We start from the raw sequence: 12,068 nt of genomic DNA on the forward strand, positions 1-12,068 counted from the left end.
CAAATATAGGGTCATTTTGTTAGTTTTATAAACATAGTAATATAAGAATGAAGCTTATATACCAATCTCCAAGACAAAGTTTTATTTCGATAATTTTAGAAAGCAAATACGTGAATTATTGCTAAAAATCGATTTCCTATGTATAGGGTCATTTTGGTAATTAAACAAAGATAAATAATCGAAATTAGGATAAGGATTTGCATTTGACAAAATCCAATTAAAATTTGATGAAAGTTCCAGAAAATCATATGGCAAAAATTATATTTTTGAAACTCCAGGAATTATAACGATATTTATTAAAATTTGTAAATGCATTATAATGGAATAAGAAGATTATGTCGTGTTCATAAAATGCAAATAATGAGTTATCTTGGTTGGTTAAGGCACGGGTGCTTCAACATTGAAGTCGCATGTTTGATTTTAGTCTCGAGTGAAAAAAAGTGATTTTTTGTTTAAAATTGGCCAACCCATGGGTTTTGGGTCGGATCTTGACCCAACCGACCCGGTCCCTGACCCAGGCCTACCTGCAGCCATGGTTGCTCGTTTTTTGGTTCTTTGAGTTTGAACATGGCTCATTTCTTGACTTTTTTTTCTTCATTTTTTTGCATCAAACTTTTGATGATACTTTTACAAACACTCTGACATAAATAACACAAAATTCATCAAGAAATGAGTTCAATTTTCTCATTTAAAGTTTTGTTTTTAAAATTAAAATTCAACAACTTCAAAACATAAAAATCGAACAATGTAAATAGAAATATGAGATATAAGGCTACTGGAATTTGATAAAGTACTTAAAAACGAACCCATAAACATAAAAATCAAGAGATTTGGTTAAGAATCTTACCCAAAATCGATGAAAAACCGAGATTTTTTATTTCGAACTTCAAACTCATATTTATCTTCCAAAACTCAACGATTTTACTAGTTATTTGAATGAAAACCGATCCTAAGCCAGTGCTATACAATTTATATGTGAAAAGTTTTGGCTTATTAGTTGAATAAATCGGTCAAATCGCAAGTTTTAGACTCTAAGGTCCTTTTCTACAAACAGGCATATACTATTGGTAAAACAAACCCCTAATCTTTAAAAAATATAACATTTGGCTCCCTGAACTTTATGACATTTACAACCAAACCACTCCTGACCTGATAATTTTGGTCCAATAAAATTTAAAAAAAAAAAAATTTCTTTTTACCTTTTGCCTTTGTTTTCATTATTTTTTATTTAAGATTTCTATTATTTTCTTTAATTAATTACATAAATATTTTAACATTTCAAATGAATTCAAATAAAACAATTATTTAAATGCTCATATAATATTATTTATATATTTAAAATTTTGGGTTTTAAATTAATCGTTTGTGGGGATGAGCGATAGTGTCCTGTGGAAAATAAGAGGCAATGGCGTGGGGAGGTGAGGGGCGATTTTCATTTTACGATTCAAATGTTTAAAATGCCCCCTCTCATTTAACTATAATCTCAACACATGTTGTCACCGTATTTGAGAGTTTTCAATCCCATAATAATATTAGTTATACTGATCTTTTTTTCACTGACATTTCACAACCATACACAAATGCAATTGTGACCACTGTAACTCTTCTTTCTACCCTTCATAATCTACATCCTCGTAGCAACAACCTCCGTCAACCCCGTTAGCACCCCAGAGGAACACTCGCCCCCTTACCGTCTCTTCAATTCATCACATGCACAACCAACCATCACACCACCTTCTTCCACATCTATCATTTCCCATTTACAATCTTACACGTCGTGTCCTCGAGTTATTTTTACGAAGAAGAAAAAAAATGTGTTCTCGGGTTGTTTTAAAGGGGGCGGACGGAAAAGAAAAATCTATATATATATTAAAAGAGAAACCAAACATAATGAGGTGACACCTTCTAATGCTTAGAACTCCTCATATCTTTTTCCTCATTTTTTTTATTTTTTTTTAAATGTTGAATATGTTAAAGACTTTTTTGTCCCTGGATGAAAAATGTATAGCTCATAATTCACTGGGTTATTTTTGTAATTTTGTATATCCAAGTTTAACCTCCAACTCTTGATTTGCTCTTCCATTTACTTTCTTTTATTTCTTAAATGAAATTTGTTTTTTAAATAAACAAAATGAAATCCTAGAAAATCATTTGTTGAGGGATGAAGAAGGTGAGATTTGAAGAAGAATTCAAAGATTTTAAAAGACACGCAGAAATTATATTCATTAAAAATGTGATTTGTTATTACATATTTCTTTTTCAATATTGGTGGATTTGTTGTTATTATAGGATATGATTGTATTTATGATTGAATCATATAAATTGTGTTTATGATTTGATCATATAAATTCGAATTAAATTTTGATATTTTGTAATCACAATATATGATAAACTTTTTTCGAATTTAAGCTTCATTAACAATAACTATTTATACGTGATTGATAATTTAAATTTTGACTACTTCATGATTTTTTCAATTGACAAAAATCATTTGGTGAGTAATGAAATAAGAGTTGAAGAAAACTTAATTTTTTTTAAAAGGTATGTAAAAATTATATTATTTACAAAATGTGATTTGTTATTACATTTTTTTTCCTTTCAATATTGTTGGATTTGTTGTTATCGTAAGACATGATTGTGTTTACGATTTGATCATATAAATTCGAATAAAGTTTTGATATTTTATGATTACAAGATATTATAAAAAAAAAAAATAAACTCCGTTCACAATAATCATCAATAAGGTTGTTTTGGTAATTTTAAAAAGCTTAGCCTCCAATCTTTTCCTCTTCATTTTTGGAGATGAAACCTGTAAACATTTTCATGTGCTCCTCCATGATTTGTCAATGTTTTTATAATATTAAATAAGTTATATTATTCTACCCCTAAATGATAAATATGTATTCCATTATAAGAAGACTTTTTTGACCACTTCCAACTTAGCTTTAACCTTCACATTACATAACTTCATAGGGATATCCATTATGTTATTTTCATCTTTTCATCTACTAATTAAAATAAACTTACAATAAATGGTGTGACATTTTGTCACAAAATGATTTTTAAAAGAGATTTTCTCATTGTTTTTAATTTTTGAAATGTTAAATAAGTTAAATACTTTTTTATCCGTGAATGAAAAATGTGTATTTCATTATTTTCTCCAAAATGAAAACAAAATTTTCCAAGCCATAGATGTCCTTAATTGAGCATTTGACATCATTATTTTATACAAATCTAAAAGTAAAATATGAAGTTTTTTATGTGACACTTTATGGAAAAGTTATTTTGTAATTCATTTTTTTTTTCAAATTTTTAGATTTATTTTGTTGGTTATATTAATTATCTTTCATTAACTCATAAATGTTCTAAACCTTTCCTTTTTTATTCCGTTTTTTATCTCATCTTCGTATTATATCTCCTTTAACATTTTTAAAAGCAAATAAATACAGATACAAATATCACATGAATATCACATTTTATTTGGTTTTTATATGTGTATTTGTTTGCTTTTATTAAATTATTTAAATTATATGATATATGTTCTTTGTTTTATTATTCTTAAAATTATTTAAATTTATTTAAAGTTTTATTTATTTATTTATATAATATCATATTTAAAATACGTAATGAAAAAATAATGTTTTTTATTGGGTATAAACTGATTTTGCTATGCGACGGGATTAAAGACTTTGTATGAAAAAGAGAAAAATTTAATTTTTTTATATATTCGGTAAATTAAAAAAAAAGATTGTCCTGTTTAATATTTTGGAGAGTTTTGTTTAATGATGGTTTAAAGTTTTAGTTATGTATTAGAAGGATTGATCGTAACAATATCAGCAATTGTGAGGATGACAATATGAACAAAAAAAAAAAATGAAGGTCAATAAATTAATCATTATATTTATATTCTATAACTCTAATAAAAGAAAATGATATATGCATGAACTGACATTGTAATATTTTAACATTAGTTTGATTTTTTTTTAAAGCTGCACGGTGCATAAAAGCTAGTTAATTTATAACAATTAAACTCTTCTCCAACACGTGCGAGGAAAGGGAAGTAAAAGAAATGAAAAAGAATTTATAATAATTAAAAATATTAATAAAATTACACATCTACTCATCAATTACATTCTACTGAAAAATAAATAAAATCCCTTCTTTTCTTTTCCTTTAAAAAATCTAGAGATTTCTAGATCCGTGACTATTACATATCTATACTGTATTATAAACCATTTGACAAAAACTCTTAAAAATTATATTTTATACACAAAGTACTGTTTATTGATGCATACTACTTGAAATTCAAGATTACAAGTAAATAATGCATAAATACAACTTATTAAAACTCTATATTTGAATTCATGTAACTAATTGCAAATAAACATAATCAAATATTGGATAAATATTTAATTTTAAATATAAAATATCTAAAATACTTAATTATTATATTTATAAAAAAACTATATTATTAAATCAAAAATAAATTGCTTCATTATTAAACATAAATTAAATAACAATAAAAAAATTGAATTAAAGAAATTATACAACAAAACAAGAACTTTTAAATAGTCAATTTGATACTAATATCGATATATTTTTTCTAAATTTTAAAATATCTTCAAAATTATATTTCATTCAAAAATAAAAATATTATCGTTTTTTTCAAAACCACATAAAACCGTATTATAACATCGATAAAGAACAAAATAAAAAGAAAAATTAAAATGATGATGTATGTTATTTTTATTGTATTGTACGAATACCTTCTAACATAAAAAAATTATTTTGTAATAAAAATAATTAATCCCTGGGAGAAAAATGTAATAAATAAATAAAAATAATGCAGGATTATTAGCGGCAAATAATGAAATTAAGAATTACTTTCCAACCCAAGGGAGGGAACTGGGAAGGAGAACGTGGAGGAAGCAGCACGAATCCTGGGGACAACCCCTGCATCCTCGACCCCGAATCAATTCAACCAATTTCTCCATTGAATCCAAGCTCACATTCATCCCATTTTCTACCTTTTTGCATTTTCAATCTGTGTTTTTACAAACCCCTAATCTCATTGCTGTTTCTGCGCCTTCGCATTGTGAGTATTCCTATGATTTTCGATTTCAAATTGCTCCTGATCCCTAAAAATGTTCGTCAAATTCTCTCTGTTGATATTTAGAATATATTCCTATGATCTTGAAACTTGTATAAAAATCCATGTTTTTCACCATTGTAGTTAGGTCTAGATTTTGCCACTCAAATTAACATTATTGCTGTTTTCGCGTTTGCAGATTAAAAAACCCTAACATCCGCTTGTTTTCAATTCCAATTACATGCATACAACGTTTGAATACCAAATCTGCTGTATATAGTTAGTAATTCGTTTACTCTAACAACGTTCAGTATTTCTAATTCATGAACTTCAAATGACCAGGCTCCGGTGGTTCCTGATTTCATGATCATGGGAGATGGTTCACCCAAGCCTTCTGCACCCACAAGCAAGCTTGAAGCCCAAATACTCGATGCAGTATTAAAGCGAGAATCTAAAGGAACTTCCATTAAGTCATTTACCAAGATAATCTTAAAATTCCCAAAAATTGTTGAGAGTCTAAGAAGATGTAAAGTTATATTTGAACAATTTGGTATGCATCAATACCCTGTTAGATTTCTATGATTACCTGTTTTATCACTTGGTTATCGACTTTGTGTTTTCGGAAATGCCAATAAGGCTCTTTCCCTTGTTCCTTTTTTTCATGTAGATGAAGATAACAGTGGTGCAATTGATCTAACAGAGCTGAAGCACTGCTTAGATAAGCTCCAAGCGAACTTCACGAACGAAGAAATCAATGATATTTTCACGACTTGTGACTTAAATGATGACATGGGCATAAGCTTCAATGAGTTCATTGTGCTTCTTTGCCTTGTTTATCTTTTGAAGGAAGATTCTGCTGCTGACCAGTCTGTATCCAATAGAAACTCGTTATATTCACAACTGCTTCTTTCATGTTCATAATATTTGAAGGGCTATCTTTCTCATTTCAGTTTGTAGAAGTGAAATCGCAGGATAGAAAACCATTCTTGCCAATTAGTGTTATTGAGTCAAAATTCAAAAAGCATCCTTCTTTTGTATTGCATGATTTGGAGGAACATGGTTGAAAATTTTGCATCATGTTGTGTTTGTTTTCTTTCATCATGTTGTGTTTCTTGACGTTGATAGAAATCGCGATTGGGAATCCCAGATCTGGAGGCAACTTTTGAAACATTGGTGGAGTCATTTGTGTTACTTGACAGTAACAAAGATGGTCATGTCAGCAAAAGCGAAATGGTTCTTGCAATAGAGGAAACTACATCTGGTGGGCCATCTGATTCTGATGGGCAAATTGCCATGCAAAGATTTGGTCTCTTTCCCTCTCTTTCTCTTTACACACACATTCACACACACACAAAATATGGTGAAAGTTACTGAATTTGGTGGCTTTGTATCGACAGAAGAGATGGACTGGGATAACAATGGAATGGTGAACTTCAAGGAATTTCTGTTTGCTTTTACTAGATGGGTTGGAATTGGGGATGACGAAGACGACTAGCCAATCAACGTTTGAGCCATTTGAGCTGAGAAGCGTAAGTTTGGTCGTTCTTGCAATTGGTTCGATTTGAGGTGATGAGAGTAAGTAGTCATGTTGTGAGACTGGATGTTGAGATTAGTATATGTATGTTGTTTCTTTTTCTATGTTGTTGTTGTTCCAGAAAATAGAGACAAGTTTAGATTTGTTGTGATGTTGGAAGAAGTTGTATGCTTTTCTTAACCAGACCTGGTTCTGTTGTATGTAAACTGCATCTTGGATCAATATGCAGTTGTTAGGAAAGTCTTTTGCAATGACAGGATATTACGGACATGTTTGTTAGCAACTTAACGAGCTTAATGAGACTTGCATTTTATTCAGTCAGCTATCAATGACTGTTTGATAGTGGCTTAATGATATATAAATTGGATTATTCAGTAAGCTTCTAGGGAGAAACTTTATGCAGAAAGCTAAGTTTTTTTTAAGCATGTCCCTCCCAATTAAAACAAGTCTTTCTTATCTGTGTAAATAGATTAACTCATACAAGGACTTGATGAAAAATCAATCAAACAACCTTTTATTCTATCTATCACAATTAAACAGATCATGCAAAACCCCACAACAAATACAAACTAAGAGCAAATCAGTCACGAATGCAATAAACGACAAGTGAATTTCGATCAGGCGGCCATGATGCTCACCTCTCTGTTTGATACCGAGATAAAACAGGCTCTCTTCCAAATGGGTGATGATAAGGCTCCTGGGCCTTATGGTTACACGGCCAAATTCTTCAAATTCGTGCGGGATATTGTTGGATAGGATATGTGCTTAGCCGTTCGCGAGTTCTTCTCCTCCAGTGAATTATTGAAGCCCCTTATTAGCACCATTTTTGTCTTTATTCCAAAGTTGGTCGCCCCCTCTAGAGTCATTGATTTCCGTCTCATAGCTTAATGTAATATCTTATATAAATGTGTAAGCAAGATTATTACGGACCGTATCAAAGATCTATCTCCCTTCGCTTGTTAATGTAAAAATCAGTCGGCTTTTATCCCGGGTCAGCTCATCACAGACAATGTCCTTCATGTCTAAAAACTCATGTATGGCTATCATAGCCAACAGGATCTTCTCAGCTATGTCTTTAAAGTTGATATCCAAAAGGTTTTACAAATATATAAATGGTTTAAGAACTCCTTTATAAATTGTTAACTAGCAATCTTTGATAAAAAGCTCAACCTAAAATCCCGTTTAATCTTGTGTCAGGGCCCAATTCAACATAGGGGCTGTTTAGCAATTGCTGAATGGTTTGGTGCAGAATGATTAAGTGGTCAGAATCAATAAGAGGCTCTCATGATATAGTGCAAAATTAAATATAATTGTTTGGTAATTGTGTACAATAAAATTAGGGCTCTTAATGGTTAAGGGAGATCCAAAATACAAAATCATTCAGAGGGTTTTAAAACCATTAGTAGATAGATTTTTTTTACCAAACAAGATTTACCTTTTAACAATTCAGAGATTGTCTCTTAATGAAACTATTAAGAGATAAACAAACATCCCCTAATCAGATTCAGCCAACAGATGTTGGCTCCGAAAAACAACATTCACACCAGAAACAAACGAGCTACAATTATCAATTTACTCCCCCAGAAATAACAAAATATCAATAGGGCCCATACGTTTTGAAATAAGCACAAGCTTTTTAGCTGATTCGCAGGGACTCTGAAATTGCTAGCAGGAGGAATCATTCATGGCAGAAACAATACCCTTCAAAAACCTCCACAGTAGGGAATATCAGGGCCACAAGAAGAAGGTTCAGTATCACTCCCTCCCCCCTTCCTTCTCGCTAAACCCCAATTCTTTTAGATGTTATGAACCCTAGTTTGTATCCGTTAAGATTTCTTAAACTTGGGCAAAATCAAACAGGTGCATTCGGTAGCGTGGAATTGCACTGGCACAAAGCTTGCGTCTGGTTCTGTAGATCAAACGGCTAGAGTGTGGCATATCGAGTCCCATGGTCACGTAAGTATTCTTCTTCATTTGGTTTCTTGATGCATTAACGCACACCGCATGTTTGTTAATGTTACAGACAGGTGAACCACCTTAAAATCTGAAATGTTCTCTCAATATTTATTAGGAGTGGATGATGCAATTGATTCAAATGGTCACTCAGTATGATCATAGGCATTGAATTTTCTATGTTACCAATGACCCATATAACTCTTTAATAATTACTTGATTTAGGTTGGTGGTGGGTATCCAGTGAAAATTAATCAAAGTATATTTTTAGCTTATTTTACTTCATCTAGAGGCTGTATGCTATATGGGTTCTTTGTTGCAGAGCAAGGTTAAAGATCTTGAGCTAAAGGGGCATACCGATAGCGTGGATCAGTTGTGTTGGGATCCTAAACATGCTGATTTGATTGCCACTGCATCGGGTGACAAGACTGTTCGTCTATGGGATGTTCGCAGTAAGTGATGCTTTATCGTAGATACCAAATTCTGATTTTAAGTAAACTAAATTTAGACGTTTCTCCCACAGTTCTTCGTGGTTACTGCACATGGTTCACTTTATTTATTGACGATATCCTGAGGGAGTTTCTAAGTAATTCTTATTCATACATGCTCATACTGTAGGTGGAAAATGTTCACAGCAAGCAGAACTTAGTGGGGAAAACATTAATATCACATATAAACCAGATGGGAGTCATGTAGCCGTGGGGAACAGGGTACAATTTTCATTCGTTTAGTTGAGCCTTTTCGATTATCAAACTCTATATGTTCAGTTCCTGGTACCATTAGGAAGTTAGGGAGGTTGTGGCTACTTGCCTACTTCTTAATTCTGCTACATATTATAGGACGATGAACTGACAATACTGGATGTATGGAACTTCAAGCCCATCCATAAACGCAAATTCAACTATGAGGTAAAATTACATGATCGTTTTCAGCAATATCAACTGTATAATGTTTGTTCCTTGCCTACCTCTGAAATGCAACGAAAGAAGCGATCAAATAGTTCACAGCCAAATTTTTAAGTACAGTTTCCATATTGTTTGCAAATCTTCAAGAAGGCCACTAGGCCACACATTCCAATTCAGTTTGTGATTTTGTGAATTTTTCACAAATTCTCTTGAGATTCCTTCAGCAGTTCAGGATTGCTCCCTTGGTTTCGAACTATCATTACTTTTCTGTATGCTTCATACTGTTTCAGTGTTTCAATCCTTCTTGTGTATGGTTGTAACTATGCAACATTGTGCATAGTCTTGTATCTAAAGGTGTCTGGTCATGTAATCTTCATGTGTAAGGTTTGGTTCACAAGTTAAATTATGAAATTTATAATCAGTTATTGCGATAGTTAGTGGAAATGGTGTGGTCGTTTGAACATTTCTCAATTGGTTCAATGGAGAAAGGAAGCGTCAAGAGAAACTTAAGCTCCTACAGTATATGGTTTCTTGTAAGACTTGAATACATAGTCTTTCTCACTTTGCTTATGGGGCTTAAAATGTTTAAACAATCACTCAGACCCCTTATTCCCATGTATATTATATGTAATATTATATTATATGTAATATTATATTATATGACAGCAGTTTATGCATCTACAGAAACTATACAACAAATTTATCAAGAAGGTGATGTCAATTTGACTATTTAAGTAAAAAAAAATTATAAATCTACTGCTATGGGGATTTTCATATAACTACCAACCTCATTGGACTTCTGATATGACTTTTGACGTTATCTGAAATCTGAGTTTGAGTGGCTTAAGGAACTATAATGACTCTTATTCTGTAACTTGCTCCATGACAAGAGTGCTTCAAATCACATTGAGAAAAACAATTATTACAGTGCCATTCTTACACATGTATGCACGATATTTTGATATTCTCCCTGCTTTGTTTGTCAGGTAAATGAAATTGCGTGGAACATGACTGGGGATATGTTCTTCTTGACTACTGGAAATGGTGAGCATAGCAGCTTGTGCTATTTGTAGTTAAGTTCTTTTTTTATTGTTATTTTAGCCACTTTGTTTTTTGATCTCTTTCCTCAGGTACTGTTGAAGTACTGGCCTACCCATCTCTTCGAGCAGTTGACACCTTGACGGCTCATACAGCTGGTTGCTATTGCATTGCTATTGACCCCTTAGGGAGGTGTGTTCAATTCGCTTCACGGTTTCTGTTAAAAACTCTCTTATGTAGTGTTTGGGAACTCATCCCTTGCCTTGGAATGATAACCTATGAGGCTGCCTCTTTTCATTTTGACAGATATTTTGCTGTTGGAAGTGCCGACTCCTTGGTCAGTCTTTGGGATATCTCAGAAATGCTTTGTGTGCGAACGTTCACAAAGCTCGAGTGAGTTACTACTCAACACCATATTTTACACGGTTTTATGTAGTTGAAATGATTAGATAGATATATAATAGAGATTATGTGTTCTCAGATGGCCGGTCCGGACCATAAGCTTCAATCATACTGGTGAATATATTGCTTCTGCTAGTGAAGACTTGTTCATTGACATAGTATGTATCCACATAATTTTACTTTTTTCCCCTTAAAATGTTCGCGTTGCTCTTATGTTAATCGATACAAGTAAAATTGTCAGTCAAATGTACACACTGGACGGTCGGTTCATCAAATCCCGTGTAGGGCAGCCATGAACAGCGTGGAATGGAATCCCAAATACAATTTGCTTGCATATGCTGGGGATGACAAAAATAAGTATCAGGCTGATGAAGGTGTATACATGATATGCATATTTCCTTGCTCTTTATTTCTTTCATAAGAAGTCCATTTTAACAAAACGTCCCTCTTGTTCTGCAGGTGTTTTTCGGATATTTGGATTTGACAGTGCATAAACTTCAATATTACACAGCAGCAGCAGCAGCAGCAGCATCTGTTTTTAGTTGCCAGCCCTGTACTTTTTATCTGTTATTTAATGTCATCGACGATCGTCTTTCTCCTCTTTTTGTTTTCAATTATGTAAACCAGATCTTTTGGGGTGATGTAAAAGAATTGGCTTTGTTGATTTGCGATGTTTCAACATGCTATTGTGACCGTAATGCGACGGTAAAGGTGCCGTATGGTTTGTAGAATTCAAATGATTTCAAGGGAATTGGAAATGATCAATTTTTTGTTTGGTTCACGTACTGAAATGGATTGAATTCAAACCTCGCCACGACCATGCTTTACTATTGGCGCTGTCACGTGTCATGTGGTCAAATTCTGCAAACCAAACACCTCTATGTTTCAAAATCAGATATTTATTATTTTCTTGACGGAATTCACAAATTTCGAAATGTTAAAAAGAATAATTGATTCACATAACACAAGCTGTGTTACTAATTACAACTGGTTTCAAGATCACTCAAAGATGCTTAATTTTAATTTACTAAACATGAATCTGAACCGGACCAAAATGCTTCATCCCCCACTGAAAATTCAAAGTTGCCTGAGACAAAATAAATAAATAAATCAGTCACAAAATCATACATATATATATATATATATA

The 12,068-nt window shown here is 32.2% G+C and overlaps 3 protein-coding genes across 3 annotated transcripts in view; 2 read left to right on the forward strand and 1 right to left on the reverse strand.

The window, feature by feature from the left end:
- The first annotated feature begins 4,913 nt into the window (after window positions 1–4,913).
- On the forward strand, window positions 4,914–6,859 carry LOC112514370 (probable calcium-binding protein CML21). Its single transcript, XM_025120807.1, has 5 exons — window positions 4,914–5,095; window positions 5,432–5,639; window positions 5,757–5,959; window positions 6,215–6,395; window positions 6,487–6,859. Exons 2-5 carry the CDS (start codon window positions 5,453–5,455, stop codon window positions 6,582–6,584), a joined length of 669 nt encoding a protein of 222 aa, XP_024976575.1. The 5' UTR covers window positions 4,914–5,095; window positions 5,432–5,452; the 3' UTR covers window positions 6,585–6,859.
- A 1,406-nt stretch (window positions 6,860–8,265) lies between these two features.
- On the forward strand, window positions 8,266–11,583 carry LOC112514368 (THO complex subunit 3). Its single transcript, XM_025120805.1, has 11 exons — window positions 8,266–8,370; window positions 8,484–8,579; window positions 8,899–9,028; window positions 9,195–9,286; window positions 9,416–9,484; window positions 10,468–10,525; window positions 10,612–10,711; window positions 10,826–10,912; window positions 11,001–11,079; window positions 11,163–11,295; window positions 11,381–11,583. The coding sequence occupies exons 1-11, from the start codon at window positions 8,308–8,310 to the stop codon at window positions 11,413–11,415; spliced, it is 942 nt and encodes a 313-aa protein (XP_024976573.1). The 5' UTR covers window positions 8,266–8,307; the 3' UTR covers window positions 11,416–11,583.
- Window positions 11,584–11,857: 274 nt separating this feature from the next.
- Window positions 11,858–12,068, reverse strand: part of LOC112514371 — a 1,099-nt gene continuing 888 nt past the window's right edge. The window contains exon 2 of the mRNA XM_025120808.1: window positions 11,858–12,008. The gene's annotated coding sequence lies outside the window, so the exon portion shown is untranslated. The remainder of the gene's footprint in view (window positions 12,009–12,068) is intronic.

Source organism: Cynara cardunculus (genome assembly GCF_001531365.2).
Source record: "Cynara cardunculus var. scolymus isolate 2C chromosome LG 6, CcrdV1, whole genome shotgun sequence".
NCBI classification, from domain to species: domain Eukaryota; kingdom Viridiplantae; phylum Streptophyta; class Magnoliopsida; order Asterales; family Asteraceae; genus Cynara; species Cynara cardunculus.